Genomic DNA, 26,544 nt, shown 5'->3' on the forward strand with positions numbered 1-26,544 from the left:
GGCTCAAGTTGGTGGATTAAAAATAACTCATCCCTGTGGATGCAGAAAAATCAAGTGTCGGCTGGACTCCAACAGTGAAAATGGCTTCCTGATTTCTCTCACAATAGCTCTTATGTTAAAATAGTAAGCACCAGGGTATAAAATAGAAACAAACAAACAAACACAATGAAAAGTTTCCTATATGGCATTGTACAAACCGTAGGCCACTCTGCAGAGGAGAGAACTGTCAAAAACAAGTTTAAAAAATTAGCACTGGTTTTGTTTTTTTGTTTTGGAACACAAGGCACACACAAAAAAAGAAAAAAAGCAGACATCACATCAGAAGGATGAACTTCACATGAGAAGACCTGACCTGTACCATCCTTAAATATCTTATAATGTTAAATAGAGAATGTGATAAAATACAGCAGCAACATAATTGTAATTTTGACATTAGAAACAGTGCGTAGACCCCTCCTGAGTTGTTTACTCCAACCATTTCAGAGACAGTAACTTAAATTCTCAACGTTTTGCTTCACAGAAAAGAAAAGTTTTCAGTGTCTGAAGAGATTATGCCTTTGCTTGGTTTCTTGGATTTTTGCTTGGTAACTTGAAAAGTTTATAGGAGTTCTGTCCTCATCCAAGAGAATATACGTAAATATGGTTGTTCTATATAATTTAGCCCACTGATGTACCTTACATAAAAACTGGCCAGGAAAAATCTAGTGTCTATATTTCATCAATGTTTTGTTGAGAGGGAGCCTCTACTTTCATCTTTTTAGAAGGTGGCACTCCTTCAGAGTCCTTAACAGGAGGAGAAAGAAAAGAAGAATCAGGATCAGTACTGAATAAAAGCATAATAATGTTATTCGGCTCCAGAGGTACAAGAGAACCCCAGGAAGCAAGTGTCACGGCCACAAAGCAACACAAAAGCTGCCACCATAGTTACCCATGTAAGTCCTAGTTCCCAAAATGGCAACACACATTTACCTTATAGCCCCACCCCGTAAGATCACACACAACAAGACATGTGAGAAAACATTCTGACAATAAGAGCTCATTGATCGTGGAACAGTCCCTCCCTTGGGAGGTTGTGGACTCTACATCCTTGAAGGTTTCTAAGCAGAGGTTGGATGGACGTCTGTCATGGATGCTTTAGCCAAGATTCCTGCATTGCAGGGGGCTGGACTAGACATCTCTTGGGTCTCTTCCAGCTCTACAGTTCTATGATCCTTGCAAGACATACTAAGACAAGTATCAGTAAGCACCTGGGAGACATATTTGCAGCTTGTGGACTGTTAAGGCTATATCAATTCCCAGACACATAGGGAAAGATCAGGATAATGTGAGGACTCAGAAGATAATCGAGGCTGGAGTACAACCTTCATACCTTCTGGCTGGGATTTTAGAAGAAAAGGAACATAATTTGTTCACTTCAAACTGGTGACATTACCATCTTTCCAGCCTATTAACACTTTACGTGGAAAGGAACATACAGTCCTAAAAGGATCACCTAGCAATTTACTAGAAGGATGATCACGGTTTACTGCGGAACATACTTCAAATATTTTAACAAGTTCTCCCATATTAATGACAACTTGCTGCTTAGACCAAGTGCAAAGCACAAAAGCTCACTGTCAATGTTCAAGTGGAAAGAAATCAAAGCATTCACAGAACTAGAAAGCATTAACACATAGATGTTAATCCAATGGACAAGACAGGTCCAACTTTCATTTGCACTGTTGACAATACCTCTTTGCTTATCTATGATTTTGAATTACCTGAGAGTTTTTAGATGCATCTGTGGTTATATCATTTTCTGCCAAAGGTTGAGTTTCCACTTTCTCTGAACTATTCATGGAATTCTCCATTGAAGATTGTGAGTTCTGTTCATCAGAAGCATCTGAAAGAGTTAAGAAGGTTGCATTGAATCACCAATGTATATAGTACTTCTCATTAGGGTTCTCACCAAATTACAGATTATAACTAAATTAATTTTAGTTTATTTAATCTGCATAAATTTGCATGCTACCAAACAATAGTTTTGAAGAAAAATGTGCACTTTACTTATTCTTAGAAGATCGATAGATAGATAGATGATAGATGATAGATAGATAGATAGATAGATAGGCGGCATATTCTGGGAAGAAGCATTTCCTTCTGTATAAGAATGAAGATGGAACACCTTTAAGACATTAAAAGTGCAGATAGCAGGCTTTAAGTATTGCTATTAAATTATGTTTTCCAAGATGTGCTGGCCCAACTTTAAAAAGGGTTTTAAAGTCAATTAATCTAACCAAGGTTGTTAATCTGTTTTCCACCCAGCCATAGACTACTTACAGATTTGTTGTCTTAGCTAGAAGGGAGACATAATGATTTTGGATTAGAACGCAAGGACACTTGGGCTTTGGAGCAATCTATGGCCTTTTAAATGGGGGGTCTGTTATGACTATTTTAGTATGATGATGTGTATTATGTTGTCATTATGATGCTGTGTAAATTATGTTCTTAATGTTGTACATAGCTCTGGGATCTTTGGCTAAAAAGCAGTATAAAAATGTATTATTACTATTATCAATGCTTTTTTTCTAGAAAAAGAGGTGCAGCAACTCCCACCTTCTTTGACAGACAACCCTAAGTTGTTGAGCTTCTTTCAGGATGATGCCAAATTTGTTGAGAGCGCACGCTTTTAGAGAAAATACGCATCATGTCTCCTCCCTTAAAGGACTTCTTTCGGAAGAGAAGCAAAGTGCCAAAATCACTCCCGGTCCATCCAAATTCCTGCACACAGAAAATGTGCCACCTGCCCAGGATGATGTACACAGAGAGGGTTTCGACTGGGGGGGAGGAAAAGCCTTGATTCTTCTTCTTCAATGAACATACAAATGAAATCTTGAGCTGGCCACTAGAGGGAGGCCAAGACCACATGGATATGGGGAAGGATCCAGACAATATTTATGGGTCATGGAAAAGCCTTTAGCAGAGCAATGCAATGTGTGGGTGTAACCTCCTCCAGTATTCACAAGGCTGCAATGTAAGAGCTTGATCTGGAAGCACACCTAGCATACCTGATCACACTAAAGGCTAGATTTGCATTAAAGGGGTTTTTAAGTAAACACTGTAGTATCTCATAACATGAAAGGCTTTTGCATTTCATGCAACTTGCTAAAACACACACTCCATAATTGGATCTACGCAGGAATCCAGCCACAGCTTATAACCTTATAAGCAACTGTCATCCTACTATCACATACAGGAGGAATCTAAATTCAGAATCTGAAACATTATGTACAGAAGACATAGCCTAAGTAGATGCAGTTTTGTACAAGTTAAGAAAACCTGCGTGGATTTCTCTGCCAAAACCTGAACAAGGTGTCCTTCCTTATTTTCAGATTAAAAACTTGGTAATTTAGACCTCTCCTCTGAAGAGGAAGAATCAATCTACATCCATATTATCTGACCTATAATAAATGTTGAACTATGAAAGTTAAAAGAGATGTCACAGTTTACTATCTGAATGCGTGCATTTTATAAGGCATGCTTTAAGGTTCAATTTAGCCCCCAATCTGATGATAGGAACCCCGCCTATTGACATGAGGCAGGCGCTTTTACTGTACTCTTATTGGAGCCTGTTAAAAACATTTTTGCTGAGACATGCCTAGTCAGAAATGTAGAATGTTGATTTATGCTTTTCCTTTATTATTTTGTTTTTTATTAATGCTTTAAACCAGGGGTCAGCAAACTTTTTCAGCAGGCGGCCAGTCCACTGTCCCTCAGATCTTGTGGGGGGACGGACTGTATTTTTTGGGGGGGGGGATGAACAAATTCCTATGCCCCACAAATAACCCAGAGATGCATTTTAAATAAAAGGACACATTCTAGTCATAAAAACACCCTGATTTCCAGACTGTCCGCGGGCCGGATTTAGAATACAACTTGGCTGGATCCGGCCCCCAGGCCTTAGGTTGCCTATCCATGCTTTAAACTGTGTTTACAGCCATTTTTTTCTCTTTAGAAACTGCTCTGAGGTTGTTGTTTTTTACAATCAAACATTGTATACATGTTATGAAATATAAATGGAATGGGAATGTTAGCTGAGAGAAAAGACAATATGTTCAGTCCTAGGCACCTTGAGACCCCTATGAAGCATCCAAGCAGAAACAGAAAAGCACTTGGAGAATTGGAATTGGATGAAGGAAGAACGTTCTGAGCTAGAGTGGAAAAGCTTGGTACCATCAGCATAACAGGCACCATGGACTATTGTGTGCTTACATGGGGCTAAGGTATCTAGAGAGACAAGCATACAGGATTAATACAGCATACAGCATACAGGGATCTCAACCAAGAAGGAGAGGACAGATTAGAACAGCAAACAGGTAGGAAGAGAGTAAGTCAATGGAATCAGTGAGTTCTTAGATATAAAGGTAATCATGTAGAAAGTAATCAACTGAATTCAAGACAGCAGAGGAGTCAAGAAAGATGGAGCAAAATATATATTTTTGGAACTGGCACTGCTTTCGGGTTTTGCTACTCGCGCATGTGAGTTGCACTACATCACGCTTCGCGCATGCGCACAAGCACCAAATCACACTGCACACCTGCGCAGATACCACACTTCAGGTTGCGGGCTTTTCATGTTGCGAATGGGCCTCTGGAACGGATCCCGTTCACAACCAGAGGTACCACTGTATTTCCACTGACTTTTGCTTTGCTTTCAAATTATCTATTCTCTGGTTAGTGAAATGTACAAACTCTGAATCATGGTATATAACAAACAATGGTTAGTTAAACAAGCCAGTTTCATAAGATATGTTTTGGAGTTGTTTAGCAGTTAACCGCTGTTTGTTGTAAATCACAATCCCTGTTTTGTACGTTAACACTAAGCCAAGGATTTGTTGAAAGCAGAAAGCATGCCTACACTTGACAGAAGTCCTTCCCTGACTGCATGGAAGGAAAGGGAAGCTTATGAGTTTCCTTTCCTTGGTCTTATGGAGGCTCGTCCACACAGAACTAAAGCATTGTGTGAATGTGGTCAATGAAAGCAAAAAGTAACTAAGCGAAAACGGAGTGTCAGTTTTCAAAGCAGTAGGAAGGAGGGCGTATCTTAAATCATAGTTACAGTCATACCTCCACTTACATATCCCTCCGGTTACGTAAACTTCGGGGTACGTAAGCGGCAAACCTGGAAGTATATTTTTGAGTTTTTGCCACGTGCGCAGAAGCGGTCTTTCCGGTTGTGAAAACCTCAAGATCTGGCCGGATCTCCAGAACGGATCCCATCTACAACCGGAGGTACCACTGTATCTCCTTCTCAAGTGGGAGACACAGTGGGTCTGCTAACAAATGAAGTTTATATGGTGCACATGGAACGCCAACTGTTTACCTACCAGTTATGAGTAGGAAGATTTGTACATGAATTACCTTCTGAACCAGGCTCCTCTTTTGCATCTGCTTGAGTATCGTCAGATTTCGTTCCAGGGCCATCTGCCTGCCCTGTGGAGTTCTGCTCTGGCAGGGGGCTTGAGTTGCTGCTGTTCTCTTGTTTAATTGGTGAAGCATCAGCTATGGAACTCTGGTTGCTGTTATCATCTGTAAATAAGGGACAGGCTTGGTGAAAGTGATGAACATTCCCAAAATTGTATTTACACGTTAGGGGCTGCTGACCTGCCAAGCCCTCCACCCCTTTCCACCTCACCCAACTCCCCCATCCCCTCACTTCTTCAGCCTCTCATGGCTCCTTTTGCCCCCCCCCCATCCCTTCCAACCGCTGCCTCTCACAACTCCCCACACCCCTGTCTATACACTCACTCACTCACTCTTGCTGCTATTCCCAATCCCCTCACAGCTCACTCCATTCCCAACCACCACTCATGGAGGAGAGGGGGTGAAGAGAATAAAGTATTCTGTAGTAACCTCCTTTTTGGCCCCAAGGCTGCTTGCCTGCCAAGGAAGCTCCTCAACAACCATCTTGCTTTGTGGCTGCTTTCTTCCTCCCCAGCTGCAGGTGCAGAGACCAAAATGGCTGTGTCAGGTATACAATGGCAGTAGAGGAGGGCAGTTTCTGGAAACAGCCCCTGTCTGTCCTGACTGTTCCCCTGCAGCTTATCTTGCTTGTATGCCTGCTTGCTGTTCTGTTGTCATATGGCACTTGACATGCCCACCTATTGGCAGCCAGGCAAACTGCAGGAACGACAACTTTTTTTCTTACGAAAATATTATACAGCAAGATAGTGCATGGCTACATTTCTGACACTTCCCAGTATTCCATATCAAATCCATTCAGTGGTACCTCTGGTTACGTACTTAATTCGTTCCAGAGATCCATTCTTAACCTGAAACTGCTCTTAACCTGAAGCACCACTTTAGCTAATGGGGCCTCCCGCTGCTGCCGCGCCGCCACCGCACGATTTCTGTTCTCATCCTGAAGCAAAGTTCTTAACCTGAGGTACTATTTCTGGGTTAGCGGAGTCTGTAACCTGAAGTGTCTGTAACCTGAAGCGTATGTAACCCGAGGTACCACTGTATCTATGTTGGCAACTCAAACTAGACCAATATAAAGGTTAATTACTTGCGAGATCTTTTTGCAGATCCTTTTAATGTCACAGAAAAGCAACCATGGCTGCCTCTGTTGCATCTAGTTTGTACTTCAAGTATCAATAATCTGTTTACTGACCCTTGCCAGCTGTCTAAATATGCAGAGAAAGCTGAAAGAAGCTGCCTACAGTTTGGGATTTATCCATTTTTTAAAAAGTGGAAGCTTAAGTGATGTACAAGGTATTCTAAATCTGTGGTATTGATGGGGACTTCATACTGGCTAATGTTCAGTACAGTCATGCAATACTTATTATCCTTGTCAAAAATATGACTATATAATATGCTGATGTCACGCTACTCACATTATAGCAAAATTCTCCAAGGAATGGTGGAGGGAGAGAGCAAACATAGTGCGAGCTGGTTCACAATTACAACAAAGGAAAGTGAAGTACTCTTTCCACCCACAAGCACATGTCCTACCTGCTCCACTGCCACAGAATCTGGACATAGAATCATACAATTGAAGAGTTGGGAACCAAAGCTCCAGTGCAGGAATCACAGATAAAGAATCCCTGACAGATGGCTATACAGTCTCTGTTTAAAAGCCTCCATTGACTTGAGAGTCCACCACCTTCCAAGTTAGACTTGTTCCACTGGCAATCAGGTCTTACTATCAGAAAGTTCTCCCTAGTCTTTAGAAGTTTAGAATCTACTTTCTTGTAATTTGAATCCATTGGTTCGGATCCTACCCTCTGGAACAGCAAAAAAACAACTCTGTTCTCTCTTCCATGTGACAACACTATAGATATTTGCAGATGTCTATCGTGCCACCTATCAGGCTTTTCTTCTCCAGGCTAAACATACCCAACTCCTTCAACCATTTCTTAGATGAGCTTTCCTTCAATTCCTTCATCCAAGGAATTTATAAAGATGTTGAACAACACCAGGCCAAGAACAGAACTCTGAAGCAACCACTTGTCACTTTTTTCCAGGATGACGACAAACCACTGGCAAACACTCTTTGGGTTCAGTCGGTCAACCAGGTTCTCCACAAGAATATAATGGAGGACTTTGTTGAAAGCCTTATTAAAATCAAGATGCACTACATTCACAGCATTCCCTTGACCCACCAAACTTTTAAATCATGACTTGTTTTTTCTAAGTGCTTATAGACCGACTGTTTGATTATCTGGTTCTAGAACACTTCCTTGTATTGACATCAAGCTGACCAGCTGGTAGTTCCCCAAGTCTTCTTTCTTCCCCTTTTGGAAGATGGGGACAACACTTGCCCACCTCCAGTCTACAAGTTCTCCATGATTTCTCTAAGCTTATAGTCAGAGGCTCTGAGATTACTTCTGCAAGTTCTTTCGGTTTCCTTGGAAGCAGTTCACCAGGTCCTGGAGATCAGATTTCATTTAAAATAGCTAGGTGTTCCCTTTCCCCCTCTCTTCCTGTCCTGGGGTGCAGTTCCCTCTCTGCATCATTTATTTTATTCCATTAACACCAGGTTGGGCACTGACGTTGAGCAGTTCTGCCTTCACCCTGTCACCCAATAGCATTTTCTCCATATCCGTCATGCAGAGGACCCACTCTTGCTTCAAAGATAGCCAAAAAAGTCACCAATTATTATTTATAACCTCTCTTGCAAGCCTGAGCTTGTTTTGAGCTTTAGCCGCCTGACCTTCTCCCTGCAAGTGCTGGCTAGTCCTTATTTCATGATTTGCTCCTTCTTCCCTTTCTTATACATGCAAGGAATGAACTGCATTGACCATTATTGACAAAAGGACAGTCACAAATACTGGGATGCACAGGAAACACGGCTGCTACGAAAGTTAGTAGCTCCTCATTCATGGAGTAAATGCTTCATCTAAAAAGCCACTTGAAGGAGATCACAGTTATGGAGTAAAATCCAGATGCATCTCCTAAATTGCATCAGACAACGGCATGCACCTAAAATGGCTAGTTCAATCAAATCTGCACCAAGGTAAATGCAGGTAATTAGATTTCAGGCAAATTCATCCTTCATTCATGCCGAAAAACATCTAGTCAGCGCTACATGGCTGTGTATGGATGCACTTAGCCAGAGAGATTTAGACCCACTCCAGATGCCTGAACTTGCTTATAGCAAAGAGGACCAATTCCACTCCACCCTGATTAAGTGCAGCTCTCCTAGGGAAAGGATTCACAACTGAATATGGGGAGATCCATACCTCAGTGGCGGAATGCATGATTTATTTGTAATCCTAATCATGACCAGCTAGAAAAATATGGTAGCAGGTGGTGGAAATGACCCAAGGGTCTGAGATCTTAAAGAGTAGTTACTAGTTATGAGAGACATTGCTGGGTGAGATGAACCAATGATTTGACTCGGCATAAGGACAGCTTCACGTTATGCTCAAATAAAATACAGGGCAACTTAATATAGGTAAGAAAGAGGCTTTGGTCACAGCTACCGACTGAAAAACTCCTCCACGGAGTTTCAACGGTTCCCCACACTCTTGATGAAAGATGCTGGCTAATAAAAGCTATCGCCTTACCTACTTTGCCTCTCACCAAGACATTCAGAATTGGAAAATTACAGATTCCACTGATGGTAGCCATGGTAACATTTAATGACTCACTTTAAGTGTTAATCTGTCAAGTACATGCTTCTGGAGAGAAAACCTTAATTCTCCAGACTCTCTTTTGTCAGGTTTGAAGGCTTTCCAGGGACACATATTACAGCAGGAAAGCACCCACATGTGACCTAGAATCTCTTCTGACATCAGATGAGAATCTGAAGCAGTATTATTCACAAGGTAACAAAACTGAACCAGAGTGAAACAAGTGCATCAAGTGAGATGAAATGCTGTGTTTCCAAAAACGACATTCCATGTTCTTCAGAACATTGTTACGGTGTGCTTATTTAACTGTTTTTCATGCAAAAAAGGAAGAGTAAATGGATATAGAGTACAGAGAGACAGATTTAAGGGGAAGCATTCTCAACCATGGTCTAGCAACTGGAGAGGTGACCTAGGAAGGCTACACAATCTCTTCAAAAGAAGGCTGAGCAGGCTATTCCTAAAAATGCTTTGAGTCAATATGCCAGAGGGTAGTATCCAAAATAATCTAGAGGGACCGTAAATTCCACTGAGCTTTTATTGCCAGTCAAATATTGCAGTTTCTTCCAGTGCTACCCCTTCCTGAGAGAGGGAGTGGTTTTGCCTGTCTTGGAAGAACTCATAGTGCCTCAGAGGCCCAGCATGATGGAAGAACCAGCCCTTGCTCTCTGCTGGACAGAAGAAAGGCAAATGAATCTCCCAAGTCTCACAAAAGAGCAAGACAAGATTCTCCCAAGCTCACAGCAAGATCAGTGAGACATCCCCATCCTTCTTTTAAGCTAGGAAAAATCTCTCAGGCCTCACACCGACTTTGGAAGTGCTTGAATCGAGGCACTGCCTTGCTGCTTTCAGATCTTATCCAATGTTTTATGCTTTAAAGAAAATTGGGTATGAAACATGTGAATTCAGGAATGTGGGAGATCAAAATTACCGTATTTTTCGCTCTATAAGATGCACTTTTCCCCCTGCAAAAATTAAGGGGAAATGTGTGTGCGTCTTATGGAGTGAATGCAGGCTCCATGGCTTCAGCGATAGCAACGCGAAGCCTCCGAAGCGCAGTGGGAGCACTCCCGCTGCGCTCCGGAGGCTTCATGTTGCTTTTGCTGAAGCCTGGAGAGCGAGAGGGGTCGGTGCGCTCTGATCCCTCTTGCTCTCCTGGCTTTGCTTCGCTGGAGAAGCACTGCACAGCTTTCCCTCTCTGCGCAGCGCCCCTTCAGCGAAGCGGGAGGAGGAATGGAAGGGGCTCCGCTTCTCCTGCCGCTTCGCTGAAGGGGCGCTGCGCAGAGAGGGAGAGATTTTTTTTTCTTGTTCTCCCCCTCTAAAACAAGGTGCGTCCTATGGTCGGGTGCGTCCTATAGAGCAAAAAATACGGTAATTATCACTCAGCAAATGCTTTATTTAATTTGCTTCAAGCTTCATTTCAACTTATGGAAACAATGCTAAATTTCCTTCCCTTACACCTTACTTATCAAATGATATTTCTCCTTTCTACTGCTGCATTTTCTATGCCAGACGAAAGCCAACCAGCATTACCAAACCTACCAGCACCAATTCAACACAAAGCCAGCCTGAAAAATTCTCTCTCTGAAGCAGCCGCTGCCCAGCAGCCTTTTAGATTATACTGTTTAATCTGCTAAACCAGGCATAGGCAAACTCCGGCCCTCCAGGTGTTTGGGACTACAATTCCCATCATCCCTAGCTAACAGAACCAGTGGTCAGGGATGATGGGAACTGTAGTCCCAAAGATCTGGAGGGACGGGGTTTGCCTATGCTTGTGCTAAACACTTCAAAAAGTGGTCCACAACTGTGTCTGGTGATACTAGTATCAGGAGGGACCCCAGATCTCAGCCATGCCCATGTGGGTTCTATTATATAGCCAAACACTAAACCAATGTTGGTTATCAATCATGTGGAAGTCAAGGGCCATGTCTGGAGGCCCCTCTTCCGCACCACACCTGCAGCTGCTGAAGCTGGTACTGTCTTCCTGCTCTACTCACCATTCATATCCATCATCCCAGGAGAAGAGCTGTTCTCTGGAGTAGTAACCTCAGATCCACACTTTTCATCTTTACCTTTTTTCTTGTTCTTGGTTTTCTGAGAAGGGGGAAAAAATAAGTCATGAAATCGTGTGGCCTCCACTGCAAGGTCCAGTGATCAGGGATTTGGTACTTTTACCCATTCAACCAAGGTTCAATTCCCAGTTACTAAATATGATTTGTTTTATGAACTGAAACTTTAGTTTAAGCATCTCTTGTATAATAGTGCAAACCAAGCATCCCTCAGTGCCACTGATTTTAATCAATTAATGACATACTGTGGTACCTCTGGTTACAAACGCTTCAGGCTACAAGCTCTGCTAACCCAGAAGTAGCTGCTCCTGGTTGCAAACTCCGCACCAGGATGCAAATGGAAATCGCGCGCCAGAGGCATGTGCGCAGCGGGAGGCCCCGTTAGTGAAAGCACGCCTCAGGATAAGAACGATTTCAGCTTAAGAACGGACCTCCAGAACAAATTAAGTTCGTAACCAGAGGAACCACTGTACTGATATCAAAGAAACAGGATCCAAGATGGTGTTGCCCAGTGGTTTTCAACCAGAGTGCCTTGAATGATGGTCAGGGGTGCCGCAGGCAATACTGGCCTGTCCCTCTTTTCTTCCCTCCCTCCTCTGATGCCCTCTCACATCTCTGCCTCCCAAAGGCTTGTGTGGCTGTTTGTTGTAGCAGCCATGGCTACAAGTTCCCCAGGCAAATGGTGCCTCTGGGGCTGGTTCCCAGGTCGCTGTGGGGCAGTTTGAGGAGGCACCTCTATTTGGGGTGGGGCAGATCAGAGACCAGGGACGGCAGCATTAGCTGCCCGGAGGACTCCCAAGGAGACGGAAGGGGAGAGGAGGGAACTGGACTAGATGTCCCTCAGAGTCCTTTTCAGCTCTACAATTCTATGCAAGTATATGAATTCTCCTTCAGCCGTGACAGCTGTGGGAAAGGTTGTCCAATTACATCCTGTTGAAGATGCTTGTGATTATCAATGCTGATTTTCCAGTCTGATGAGACCAAGGTGTATTAATTTAAATTTATTTAATTTAAACTGAGGAGGAAAAACCTATTGGGGGGGAACCAATGTTTGACTCAAGCTTCTGATCTGTACTTCACACAACTTCCTAAGTTAAAAGTACAATTAACATATTTTATTTACAACTGGGAAAATCCTAACAAGGAAGGTATATATATATATATATATATATACACACACACACACACACACACACACACACACACTCTTTAGAAAATGATACAGAATATATTGCTTAGAACTCTTTGATCATAATTTGAGTTAAACTGCATGTGTCATACCAGTTAAAATACATATGCAGTCATACCTTGGTTGATGAACACCTTGCGACTTGAATGTTTTGGCTCCCGAACGCAGCAAACCCGGAAGTGAGTGTTCCGGTTTGCGAACGTTCTTTGGAACCCAAACGTCTGACGCAACTTCCGATTGGCTGCAGGAGCTTCCTACAGCCAATCAGAAGCTGCGCCTTGTTTTCATGTTTTGGAAGTTGAACAGACTTCCAGAACGGATTCCGTTTGACTTCCGAGGTACGGCTGTAATTATTTCAAATCATGGATTTCTGATCATGTCACTGTATTTGCAAAAAAACCTGGACAATGTCACTTTCCTGCAGACTAATGCCAAAATATTTTGGGTCAAAGGCCATAACTTAGAAGTTACTTTGCATGCAGAAGGTTCTGGATTCAATCCTCCACATCTCCAGGTAGGGCAAAAAGAGAACCTTGCCTGACATCCTGGAGAACAGCTGCCAGGCAGCATGGACAATACTGAGCTAAATGGACTAATGATCTGAGTCCGTATAAGGCAGCTTCCTGTATTCCTAAAACTCCAAATACTCTTCTCCACTGTGAGATGGGAAATAAAACTACACATTTTCACAACTCATAGCAAAAACTGCAGAGCTTGACTAATTAAAACATATATTACTATTTAAATCTCTCTTCTGCTCTTCCTCCAAATAGTTCAGGACAAGGGACATGGTGCTGCTTCTTTTCCCCCCCAAAGGCTGCATCAACAGAAGTCTAGTGACCAGATCAAGGTAGTAATAGTATCACTTAAGTCTGCCTTGGTCAGACCCCACCTGGAGTACAGGTAACTCCCCATTTATGCACTGGTTACATTCCAAGGCCCCACATGTTTAAGTGAAATTGTGTATATTTGAAACATAATTGAAAAAGCCGTCAAAAACCCTGCCCCGCCCCTTTCTCTGATGTATTTGTGTTATTTTCAGGATTGGCACAATGCACACATGCATAGTCACACATATCTTGGACGTGCCTAAAATAGTCTCTGCCTGTACTGTGTCCAGTTCCGGGCACCACAATTTAAGAAGGATATTGACAAGCTGGAATGTATGCAGAGGAGGGCAACCAAGATGATCAAGGATCTGGAAACCAAGCCTTATGAGGAACGGTTGAGGGAACTGGATATGATTAGCCAGGAAAAGAGGAGACTGAGAGGAGATATGATAGCTATCTGATGGGCTGTCACATAGAAGATGGCACAAGCTTGTTTTCTGCTACTCCAGAGAGGAGGACCCAAACCAGTGGATTCAAATTACAAGAAAGGAAATTCTGCCTAATATTAGGAAGAACCTTCTGAATGTAAGAGCTGGTCAACAGTGGAACCGACTACCTCAGAAAGTCAATGGAGGTTTTTAAACAGAGGTTGGATGTCCATCTGTAAGGGATTCTTTAGCTGCAATTCCTGCCTTGGAGGCAGCTGGACTAGATGAGTCTTGGGGTCCTTCCAAATCTACAATTATATGATTCTGTAGTCATCCAATGAACTTTGCAGCGGAGAGGAGCATGAAACTGGCTTAAGAAAGGAATGTAAGACTAGTGAGGTAAGTTCAGAGAAATAAAGGACAGGTTCAATGTGATTCTGAAGCTTACACCTGCCATAGCTTTCTTGCTCTAGGTTTCCATTTCCAAGCCCACAATTTGTTGTAATCCAATCTCTCTATCACTGGATTTTAAAAATAAAACATAAATATACATTTTACATACTTTATGAATGTAATTATATCTATATCTCACAGTCTTTTGAATGCTAGAGTTCAAGCAGCTTGTTCCTTCTATAGGAAAACCACTTTTAATGCACTTAATTCTGGTCAATATGTTTTACAGAAAGTTGTGGATGAAATTCTAGGACGTTATATAAAATATACTCTATTTTAACATGTTTGTATTTAACTCAGATTTAATTTACTCTTTTATAGTTTATTACACAATTTTAAATGAATAATTAAGATATCCGATTTGGGGCAGGGGGAGTATTCTTATATACGCTGGTGCAGACAACAATAAGATCAACGTGAAACCACAAACCTAATCAGATGCTACATGGAGCACCATCCATTCCCTCAAATGCTAACAGCGCTACAGAAGCTAAAAAAAACCAAGTGAGGGATGATAACATCAACCGTGTGAAAAATCCATGTATGAAAAAGGATGCTGCATTTTCAATTAGAAGGTGACGTAATTGGTCTCCTAGGAGAAAGTGACAGATGCACTACTCTCAAAGCACACACAGTGCCTGCGGAGAGAATGAGAAGCCAGATGCTTGAAAGGGGGCAAAGAGAGGGGCAGGGCTCAGAGATGAGAGCATTAGGGTCAGGCAACACTCTAAAAAATTACAAGCAGATGGCCAGATGACAGCCTATCGCTACAGAAGGCATTGACTCCATGTTGGGGGTTTTGCTCTTTCCCGCATTTGTGTATGTCTGTTGAGACAAACAGGTGAAAATGTTGCAGTCACACAAGCACCATAGCTATGCAATCAGTATTGTAGACACAGCCTACAAAATGATTAAAGGATGCAATTTTCAACACTGCAATTGCTAAACGCCTCTGCATAGACAGAATAGCAATAATGAAAAATGGAGGGTATCTTTCAAGGAAACTTTTGACTTTAAAATAAACTTTCCATGATGCTAATGTATCATTAATTGTAAAGTTGCATGTTAGGTACCAGTTCTGGAGATCTCATAGCCAGTTTAAAAAAAATAATACATTAATAAAGTGGTTATAATTACAGCAAACAGTCATTCTGATGCAAGCATTCCAATTAAGCGCTGACACTAGGCAATACAATATTTTGCAAGTTTCATTCCACCAGGAATTCTTTTTAGCTTCTGATATTTTAAAACACATGACTAGACAGAAGCCCAAAAGGAAGGGAAAGATGTGCTCCCATTATTCCTATTTAGACACACGCAAACTCAAGCCTAATCAAGAGGCTATGTGTTTTCTAGCTTTTTTTCACAACTTGGTCAATCTTCTTGTTTTCTTAAGATTATTATGCATTTCCTCCAGTTATATGCAAGGCATATTGAAACCAGTGTTCAAAATTAAGCCGTCGCCAGTAGTTTTTGCAACTCAAGAGTACCACCTGGCGACCAAGCTGAGATTTCCAGTAGCCTGAAATAAATCTCCACTGCAAAAGAACTAGGGCAGCTGTTATCATCCCCTTTTGTATGCTACTTCCCTGAAGCCTTCTGATATGCGCAAGAGACTCCACTGTGGTACTGCTTTCATAAGTAAACAAACTGTAAAGTATCCCACCCACGCCCACCTCTCTTAATTGTGGTGTCCAATTAAGAACTGCTATTAAACATGTGAAATTAACAATGTGTCACTGAACTGTGTATTAGTTCATGTATTTAAAAATAAAAAAATAAAAAGTGCTGCTGCATTTGGAGGGGGGCAGATGGCAACTAGCCGTGCTGTTTTTGCCCCTGTAAGCCAGGTTCCATTCGGCTCCTGGCTTTTATATCTCAGTTTCTAACACTGCTTGAAATACTTACATCATCTACCTTGGGCTCTGTTACTGGTACCCATTTGTAAATCCTGAGGGATGTGTCACCAACTGTCACCCATTTCTTCTCCCTACAAAAAGATAACACATGTTAGTTTCAAAATAGCACATTAAAAAGTGACGTGGAAGTATATATTGTGGAAGGTCTGCAACAACCTATTCAAATTGGTTGTATGTTCTCTAGGGACCTGAGAACATACGATGATGTGTAGAGTTGTCTGCATTTAATACAGGAGACATGCTATCTTTAAAAACCAGCAGATACTTCTGCCATTTTGAGGGTTCTTGTTGGCACAGCCCAACAAGCAAAAGTGACAAAGCGAGCGAGAGAGAGATCTACCCATCCAGAGAGCACATGCACTGCACACAATCTTTTGGTCATTTAGTATGTCACAACAGCAGATAATATCTAATTTGAGGGGAAACGTAACCGAAATCAATTTTAAGTGTTTCTCAAAGTATAAAGGTATACCAACTAACTCCAAATTCCTAGAGACAGGAATACCACATGGCAGCGTATGTACGCCCTCCAATCCCCTCTGCAAAATCCAAGCAGCTGGTGGCAGCTGGAGAGCTTTTCTACAATGGGAGGCTGTCAGGCTTAGAAAGGAAACTTTTGGAAGGATACATGACACATGAAACTCAAATGCTAAACCAGAGCTTGCCAGTTCAGGCAAATGAGCAAGCCCTGCTATGCCTCAAACCAGGTAACCACTTCACGTGAGGCACCCAAACCAAAAACTGCTCACTCTTCACTCAATCAATGCCAAACCACTGTCTTGTGTTATGTCTGAAGCACCCCATTAAATTTCCGTATGATATAGCACACATACACGTACAGTTAACTGGAACTCAACTCCTTGCAAGTCCCAGCAAGTATGAGTAACAAAAGCAGCTACACTGGAAGGGGATAAACAAGATTCCCTGGTGGGCCAGAAGTATTAATCTGTAGAACAGAATGTGAGAGGTTTAATGGAATTTTAAGGACAACAATAGAATGGAAAGAGGTCCAAATTATCTTTTTATCATTTCTGTGATATCACAAAGCTTGTTTTTGTTTTTAAATAAGAGACACTTATGAAAATTAGCAGCAATCCCTCCATAGCTTTATTTCACCTACTAGCTATTCATCATAGAGAAAAGGGTGAAGACAAAGACTATCTAGAAACAGGGGCCATCCACATCATAAAAGTGTATAGTGTCTTACAGCAGCATTTCTTACAATGGTGTTTCTGAAAACATGTATTTTATATATTAACATTCTGATCCAAGAGAGCCATTCTCCATTCCTAAAGCTCAATGATCTGAAATGTTTATCAGAAATCCAATGCACTGACCTACTACTGAAAGAAAGAAAATCACTAAAGTAGAACGCACTCTAAATTTGAGTTCTAAACGTAATTTGTTATTTAACAAAATTTATAGACCGCTTAATAAAAAAAGAGCTCTTCAGCAGTTTACATAAGGCTGCATGTGTAATGTAATTAAGAAATTAAGCCAATGGAAGAAGGAACCTATCGCTGTTCTCTTGAACACAAGACACCTGTGTGTTTCTAGTTATAAAACAACATTTAAATGGAATCTGTTCCACAATGTATTAGAGATGCTGCATTTGAAAACCAAAAGTTCAATATACCTGTTAGCATCTCAAAGCAGCCACAAACAGCATCTTCACTCGATCAACTGTAGAATACAGGAGGAAACCTATGTTAGTATTTTTTAAAAAAAAATATCTAGAGTGAAAGTTATCCCTGATATTTGAGAGTCTTCATTTAATTATGTTGATTTGACGAAACTCTATTTGGCCCAAGAGACACATTCCCTTGTGGGCGACAATCTGGGGGTCACCTGCCAGTGCAAGGGGGAGCTATTTTACCCATTGGCTAGTCTACACACTCACACATCCCTCTCTATCTTCCTTCCAGGTAAGCAGAGGACATTATCAGAGCTCCAGGACACATTTCAGCCAGGCAAAAACACTCCAGAAGGAGATGAAGAAGGGGCAGTGAACAGTGTGGCTAGGAAGAGTGACACGGGCCTGGAGGGTCACATTTGGCCCCCAGGGTAGAGGTCCCCCACCACTAATGTAGGTGATCAAGAGCACTGAACTCAGGCCTACATATGTTGAAAAAAAACAAGATTTAACAAGCTGCCTGAGATGTGCCCAGCAGACTAACGTCTTCTTCTTTGAGTATCCCATGCCTCTCAGTACAAACCTCTTACGAAACTTCCTTAAGATTCAAAAGCAGTTTCCCATTGCTTTATTAAGAAATACAAGTCCAAAGTCCCCTTGAGCATGCAGTGTTAGCTGCACGGTTCTTTGGGTTTGGGCCAAGGGACAGAAAGCTTGAAGAAGCAGGGAATGTGGGAATAGAGATACTGGTAAGGATATGGAATAGAAACACTATGTCCCAGTACAGTCATACCTCAGAAGTCAAACAGAATCCGTTCCGGAAGTCTGTTCGACTTCTGAAACATTCGACTTCCAAAGCGTGGCTTCTGATTGGCTGCAGGAAGCCGCGGAAGCCCCTTTGGACGTTCAGCTTCCAAAAGAACATTCGAAAACTGGAAAACTCACTTCCGGTTTTCGATCATTCCGGAGCTAAAACGCTTGAACTCCCAAGGTGTTTGGGAGCCGAGGTACGACTGAACAGTATGTCCTATTCAGCCACTATGACAGCTTACAAATTTTAGCAAAAAGATAATTAGTTCCTCCAATTTAGCAATGCTGCTTCACAGGCCTGTCCTTCAAAAAGCAGTATCTAATTGGAAGCATTCTATTTTAATTACATAGTTCCCCATTCTACAAACATTTTTGATATACCAAAATCTGCATGGGGTAGCATGCATGGAATAGGGCTTGCTCAGCGCAATATGGATTATAATTTGTATGAATGATACTTAGGGATGTATGTGCCTTCTGTAATCTTGAATAATAAAGAAAAAACAGGGAAAATCAGCAGTTTCTTCCAGCAGGATTAGAATTCTACTTCACATAGGCTGCTATCTGATCTGTTTTACTATTTCCCATGACTACTTAAGATGGGTATTTCTTCTTTTTACCTACCATCACCATCAGTATTTTAAAATTAACACTTTCTAATATTTTTTCCTCCCTCTAAGCATTTCACTTGGCAGTAGTACCTCTGTTTCTTAGTTTATCTCAACCTTTCTCTATTGTGTTGTGAATGGCCTATAAGGGGGCACAATGACATTTGTTTTCTTCCAGGGAAGCTGGATGAGGCCAGCTAGGGTCAGGGACTGCTATACTTGTGGATAAAGATTTTGGGGGGTGCACTAGGATTAGGTATGCAGCAGTGCAAACAGATTGGGTTGCATCTCTTTTGCACAGAAGCTGACCCCCATAGATCTGGTTAACTGCACCACACCATTTCAGCAGACTAGCCCAATGATTTTTCACAACTTGGTCAAATTAAGCTTCTTTAAAATCGGGGCATGTTTTAATCTCAAGTTCAGTTATGCATAAAAAGTGACATACTTTTCTAGTTTAACACATTAACTTAATATGGACCTAAGCAAAAGGTAGATTAATATAAAAATCCTTCTACAAACTGGTTATGGACACAAGCCAGAGTAAATTAGATATGCCTAAGCATCACTCACATCAATATGATTAAGCACATTGTTAAACACAACTATTTCTACTAGTAATAGGATCACCTGGTTTCTCTGGCCTGCGCCATGCATACAGATATCAAATAAAAAGGTGCACATAACACATACACATGAGAAATACTCAACAGACTTTGGCACTCAAATAAATCATTTTCATCATAGGTTGCCTTCAAGGCCCTATTTAACCTCATGCCTAAGATACGACTTTAGAGTTTTCAAAGCTATAGCGTATCCATCTGATAAATAGAAGGGTGCATCGCCGACACAGATGCACACCTTGAATAAGCAGAAATCCAGAAATCCATGTGCCTCAGAAGGAAAAAAATATTTCTCTAATCATCAAGCCACAGACAATCAACACCATCAAACCACATGAATACTGAACAATAAACCTTTCTGTCTCAAGCAGATGTTTGACTGGAGGCTGAAGAAATCGGTGTCAGTAGCCAGGCTGATTGAGAAGGACTTGTCTGTTCTCAACAGTTTAGGACTGAATGAATGCAGAGAGCGATCCAAACACCTGAACCATCAAAGGTAGCCAATGACTGCTAAAACTACTGGGTTCCCCAAGTTTGCCAGCATTCATTAATCACACTTGGTAATAGCAATGGAATAACTTTTTGTAGAACATTTTGCCTGCAACAACCTTCCAGTGAGAGATATATGTATATGCCTGGTCTGTTTTGTTATTTACTGTACCCAGCGTATTATAATAATAATAATAATAATAATAATAATAATAATAATAATAATTATACCCCGCCCATCTGGCTGAGTTTCCCCTGCCACTCTGGGCAGCTCCCAACCGAGTGTTAAAAATAATACAGCATTAAATATTAAAAACTTCCCTAAACAGGACTGCCTTCAGGTGTCTTTTAAAAATAGGATAGCTGCTTATTTCCTTGACATCTGATGGGAGGGCGTTCCACAGGGCGGGGGCCACTACTGAGAAGGCCCAATGTATGTTGGGACCCAGTGCCATACCACACAAAGTGTCCTCAGCAATAGCAAGCTTGAAGTCTTCAATACAGTGCAGCACACAGAAGTCATGTAAAGACATTAAATTTCATGCCAACAATCTTTCATCTCAGAATACAGAAATATCCACCAACCCTTCACTGCACATTAGTAAAGGTTTGTACATTTCTTCTTGTTCTTGTTCCCCAATGGAAAAAAATAGGGGGGCCCTACATTGTTCATCTGAAGAACAAGATCTACATAAACTTGTGACATGAACAATCCTTTTAAGGATCTGACTAGGTTTCCCACAGCGACTGGAAGGCTGCTATGTCAGGATTGAAGTCTGCAAAATTTCTATGGCTTTCCCCATCACTCTGCTCTTGGAGGAATGAGCCAGTGTGATCACCTGTGCACAGTTGCTATGACAACAGAAGATGCTGGCAAAAAAGTTTCACTTGACTTATTTGTTAAACAAGAAGCAAGGCTCCAATTTTCTCTTCTCCACACTTTTGGCAAAGAACGACAAAAGGAAACAAGACGCACACTTGCCTTGAAAAAACAAATGGAGCATCAAGCACCCAGCTACAATGATGCTGACAATGAGCATCACCATCTCTCCCTGCATTATGTTAGGCTCCTAAAAGTGCGTGCCAGCGATGTGCATTTTCTTAAGCGCACAACAAAAGCATTATTCCTAGAACTTTGTACTATCATTAAGACTACAAGGCTGGCACTGTTTCGGCTTTTCAACACAATGGCTTGGATTTCTATTTTGAATTCCTCTTCTCAGTCTGCATCAGAAAAGACACTTTTTAGCTATTTGCCCATTGCAATTTGAACTGGACTGCTCACAAACATCACAGCTTTTAAAACTGCAATCATCCACTCTGGGAAGAAAAGAAGGATACTAACCAATTTTTCTGTATTCTGCTTGTTTATAATATATACCTAAAGAAGAACTATTTTATCCAACACAAAACCCCTGAATCCAATGATTTCTGCTTTTTATGAGCTGTGCATTGGTGTAACAAAAACTCAATCACATTGTTTTACAAAATAAGCCTGTCTTGAATTACATTCATACTATGTGATCTGATCCAAAAATACCAAACTGCACACTGATTGCCTATTGTGCTTCAATAACCATTTCGCTGTATTGTTTAGCTGTGCCACAATGATTTTCACAATAAAAACTACACAAAAACCCCACAAAAGAATAAAATGCTAAAACGTTGTAAAGATTTAACAAAAGAGGGCAATTCTACCAAGGTTACAACCTTTAATTATATAATTTCAAACAAATTCAAGTAGCAATTACACCCTCCCTGTATAGCTCCACTCAGATTTTAGAATTAAACAATACAAGCTGGAACCAATGTGATTTGTAGCACAAAACTAAAAATCTTTAAAATACGTTCACTTGGTTGACCCATTCCCATTAAAATATCGGAACACATACGCATTCTAAACTTTACCTAGGATTTCAAGATTTCCTCTGAAATATGTGAAAAGCATTTAAATCAACCATTCACACCTCAAGTTGCATGAGGATTTTGAAAGAAAGATGGGAATCCAAGTCACATCTGATGTCTGCCTATTCACCATAATATACTCTCCCTTCTGAATTAATAATAAAATAAAAAAAGGAAATACCCACAGATCACAATTCACAAAGCATGTTGTTCTCTTTCTCACCAACCAAACAAAAGCGCAAGGGAGCCAAGCAGAAGCAGTACTACACTTCAGGGGGTATCAGAAAGAAGGTGCACAAGGATAAAAGGAGCTAAAACAGCAAATGATCATTGGAGTGTGCAGAAGAGGGATCTGCCCACCAAGAGGATAGTGGGAAGGTGCTGCCATGCACATTCTAATAAATATGTTGTGTGAATAGCCACAGAAAGCAGTAGCACGTACACTGAACAAAGTGATGGTAAAGAGTGTCTGTAAAATTCATGGTAGGGAGAAGAGTACACGAGATACTTGCAAAGGCTACAGCACAGTCATAGGCCCCAGATTCAGTCTCTATCCAGTTTAAAGGATCTCAACTGCAAGGGGGAAAACTCTGCCGAAGACACTGAAGAGCCGGTCCTGGGCTAGATATATAAAAAATTGAATGACTGGTCTAAGAATGTTTCAAATCTAGGTCAAGGGGCAGTTGGGAGGGGAAGAGGTCATATTGGGTTCAAAGAGGAAAGAAGAGCTTGGAGAGTCCTCCTCTGCCTGCTGCCAGATTCAGCCGAACAGGATGTGGAATGGTGAATATCGATCTATCTCACACAAGAGGGAGCACGCACAGCAAGTGGGTGTGGGAAGCAGCACTTGGGAAAATATACAGTGAGGACAAGAAGAAAGTTGACAGGAAGAAGATGCTTGCATGGAGGTCAACCAAGGAATCCATCCCAAGGCATTTGCCAAATGAGTTTATGGCTAAAGGGGCAGTGAAGAGAAGAGAGACAGGTGGAAGGAAATACATAAGACCAAGGGAGAGGTTTAAGAAGATCTAACAGTGAAAAATGGGGGGGGGGGGCTAGACATGGGTAAAGAAAACCTTAAAATAATTACAATGGAGGAAAATAGGAAGAAATTAGGAAGGGGAAAGACCCAGGTATCTGTAAAAGAAACGGCACCAAAATTGCGGGTGGCGCTGTGGGTAAAAGCCACAGCGCCTAGGGCTTGCCGATCGAAAGGTTGGCGGTTCGAATCCCCGCGGCGGGGTGCGCTCCCGTCGTTCGGTCCCAGCGCCTGCCAACCTAGCAGTTCGAAAGCACCCCCGGGTGCAAGTAGATAAATAGGGACCGCTTTCTTGTGGGAAGGTAAACGGCGTTTCCGTGTGCGGCTCTGCCTCGCCAGGGTAGCTTCGTCACGCTGGCCACGTGACCCGGAAGTGTCTGCGGACAGCGCTGGCTCCCGGCCTCTAGAGTGAGATGAGCGCACAACCCTAGAGTCTGTCAAGACTGGCCCGTATGGGCAGGGGTACCTTTACCTATGATACAGAGGGACAGGGATAGCTCAGTCCATAGAGAATGAGACTCTTAAACACAGGGTTGTGGGTTCAAGAACCCCACATTGGGCAAAAGATTCCTGCATTGCAGGGGGTTGGACTAGATGACCCTCACGGTCTACTTTGCCATTCTATGATTCTATGAAGTTAACCAAGGAGTTGAGGGTGGGGTTGCTGAGCAAAAACTATCCAAGGGTAAGGGGTGGGACAAAAACCCAAGCGACTGGGGGGGGTGAGAGAAGGACAAAGAAATATATGCATAAGAAACTGAAGTCAGAAAAAGAACCCAAAAAAGAAAAAGGAGGTGCCTGGGGGACTTCTAGCTGACCACAAGGGGAAGACCCCAACAAAGGGGAGGGGGTCCAAGAAGTAAATCTGCAAGGCTACCTTGGAGGGAGTCTCACTAACCAACTCTTGGGGATCTATAGAAAGAAGACAACCAATAAGGGACACAGCACCAAGGGGGGGGAAGGGGGAAAGCCAAGGGAAAAGGAGATGGGAGGAAAGCCCTGAGGATGTGGGGTCGCTGCTGCGGTGTCTGCTCAACTTATGTGCAAGAGGGGAGAAGCCTCCCAAGAGGGCGCAGGTGGGAGGAGCCCCCAAGCTGCCTTGGGGGGAATAGATGGGGTGGGAGGAAGGCGACTCAGGAGGGAAAGCACTAAGGGGTCTGTACTAGGAAATGGGTGGGGGGGGGAGTCTGGGGGTTTAGCAATGAGCGGGCGGAGGGGCGAAAAGGAGAAAGCCCTGAAGGGGATCTGGTGGAAACTGAGGGAGGGGAGAGATAGAAGACATGTTGGAGGGGGGGTAAGACATATTGGGGGGGGAAAGATGAGTAGGCCCCATGTGTGGGTGTGGGTGTTTTCACAATGGGCCTCCCACCCACCTACTCGGAGGCAAGGAGAAATGTTGGCCTGTCTGGGAAGGGAGGGAGGGAGGGGGGCGCCGACACCCCCGCGCCGCCCCTCTTCCTTTATCCCCTTTCTCCTTCCCTCACTCCACACGCCCCCCCCTTAAAAAAATAAATCTCGAGACAAAAACAAAGCCTCCTCCTTCTCCTCCCTGCGGCTCAGCCTCGCTCACCATTTGCGCACTTTCTCGATGGCCGCCATCACCCGCTTGATATCATCCTTGGCGCGGCTGCGGGTCTCGGCCCGCACCGACCGGCCCGACATGCTGCCGCCGCCGCCGCCGCGAGGGAGAGCCCGGACTCCGGCTGGCTGGCTGGCTGGCGCGCTCCCTCCCTCCCGCGCTCGCTGGCTCCCTCTCGCACTGTTGGGCCCGCACCGGCAGAGGCTGGGAGCGGGAGGAGGAGGAGGAGGCGGAGGCGGAGGCAGCTCCGTCCTCGCTCGGCTCGCTCCGCGGCAGCGCCCCCGCACGCACGCACGACGGAGGCGCCTTCGCTGGCTCCGCCCCGGAGGGAGGGAGGAGGAGGAGGAGGCGAGCCGAGCGGGGAACTGCGCAGGCGCCAGCTCGGCGGACGCGCGCCCGCGCGCCCTTAGCTCCACCCCCAAGGCGAGGGGGCGGGGACGCGGCTGGGGCGGGGGGAGGGGCGTTCCCGCGCTTTTGTCCTCTGAGGGAAGCGGCGCTGCGCCGCAGCTCCGTGTGAGGCGAGCGCTCTTGCCCGGGCGCGGCGATGCCTGCGCTGTCCTCCGAAAGACTGGGGCACGCAGAGGCAAACTCGGCCCTCCAGATGTTTTGGGACTGCAACTCCCATCATCCCTGACCACTGGTCCTGTTAGCTAGGGATGATGGGAGTTGTAGTCCTGCACTTGGGGGTTTCCTCCCGCCGCCCACCCCCCTTGTCTCCCACCTGGCTACTTCCAGGTGGATGAGTTTACCTCAGCATTTATTTATTTCCTTCATAAAATTTATACACATCTATTGTAAAACAAGATCAAACCTCTCCATTCAAGAAGATCAAACCTCTCCATTCTGAAGGAAATCAGCCCTGAGTGCTCACTGGAAGGAGAGATCGTAAAGCTGAGGCTCCAATACTTTGGCCACCCCATGAGAAGAGAAGACTCCCTGGAAAAGATCCTGATGTTGGGAAAGATGGAGGGCACAAGGAGAAGGGGACGATAGAGGACGAGATGGTGGGACAGTGTTCTCGAAGCTACAAACATGAGTTTGACCAAACTGCGGGAGGCAATGGAAGACAGGAGTGCCTGGCTTGCTCTGGTCCATGGGGTCACGAAGAGTCGGACACAACTAAACAACTAAACAACAACAATTGTAAAACAAACACAAACACAGACGGTCTCAAAGCGGGTTCACAACAAGGGGCTGCTTCATGTGGTGCCTGTTTTGCTTTTAAATGCACCTGGCATTGTCCCTGTATCCTACTGAATTTTTTATTTTTCACTCAGTTTCTTGTTACATACATCCTTGCCTTAAGATTTTTGTACGGAAGGTAACTGATGAATGAACTAAAATAATACCTAGATCTGGGAGATTTGTGCTGTATAGAAACTGCTTGTCAAGTCACTTTAATAAGTATGCAGATTAACTGTGTCCTTTGAGGCAGTGGTGTAGCATGGTTTGCCAGGGCCAGGCAAGTATTTTGCACCCGCTAACCCAGGCTCATTCATGGTTCCTTGTCATCCTGGGGAAAAGTGACCAGTGGGATGCTGCAGGGTTCTGTCCTGGGCCTGTTGTTGTTCTACATCTTTCTAAATGACTTGAATGAAGGAACTGAGGATGTGCTCATCAATTTTGCAGATAATGCCAAGCTTGGGGGTGCGTAGCTAATGCCTCAGACAGAATCAGAATTCAAAATGACCTTAACAGATTGGAGAACTGGACCCAAACTAACAAAATGAATTTCATGAGGGACAAATGTAGGGTTCTGCACTAAGGCAGGAAGAACCAGATGCACAAATATAGGGCGAAAGACACCTGGCTTACTAGCAGTGCATGTGAAAGGGACCAAGGGGTCTTGGTGGACCA

The 26,544-nt window shown here is 43.2% G+C and overlaps 1 protein-coding gene across 1 annotated transcript; it reads right to left on the reverse strand.

Moving 5' to 3' along the window:
- Positions 1–256: 256 nt before the first annotated feature.
- On the reverse strand, positions 257–24,930 carry BCL7A (BAF chromatin remodeling complex subunit BCL7A). The gene is made up of 6 exons (XM_053369868.1): positions 24,679–24,930; positions 15,991–16,072; positions 11,111–11,207; positions 5,401–5,568; positions 1,761–1,882; positions 257–783 (listed from the first exon to the last, which is right to left on the reverse strand). Exons 1-6 carry the CDS (start codon positions 24,768–24,770, stop codon positions 709–711), a joined length of 636 nt encoding a protein of 211 aa, XP_053225843.1. The 5' UTR covers positions 24,771–24,930; the 3' UTR covers positions 257–708.
- Between the last annotated feature and the right edge of the window lie 1,614 nt (positions 24,931–26,544).

The sequence above is a fragment of the Podarcis raffonei genome, chromosome 16 (assembly GCF_027172205.1).
Source record: "Podarcis raffonei isolate rPodRaf1 chromosome 16, rPodRaf1.pri, whole genome shotgun sequence".
Classification (NCBI taxonomy): Eukaryota; Metazoa; Chordata; class Lepidosauria; order Squamata; family Lacertidae; genus Podarcis; species Podarcis raffonei.

Bases quoted from the DNA above. Each gene is read 5' to 3' on its own strand.
- BCL7A (XM_053369868.1), bottom strand. From the start codon at position 24,770: ATGTCGGGCCGGTCGGTGCGGGCCGAGACCCGCAGCCGCGCCAAGGAT. The intron at 11,208-15,990 runs GTAAGTATTTCA...CCCCCTTCTCAG, and splicing joins CAGAGCCCAAGGTAGATGAT to AAAACCAAGAACAAGAAAAA. The intron at 784-1,760 runs GTAATTCAAAAT...CCTCCTGTTAAG, and splicing joins ATGCATCTAAAAACTCTCAG to GACTCTGAAGGAGTGCCACC.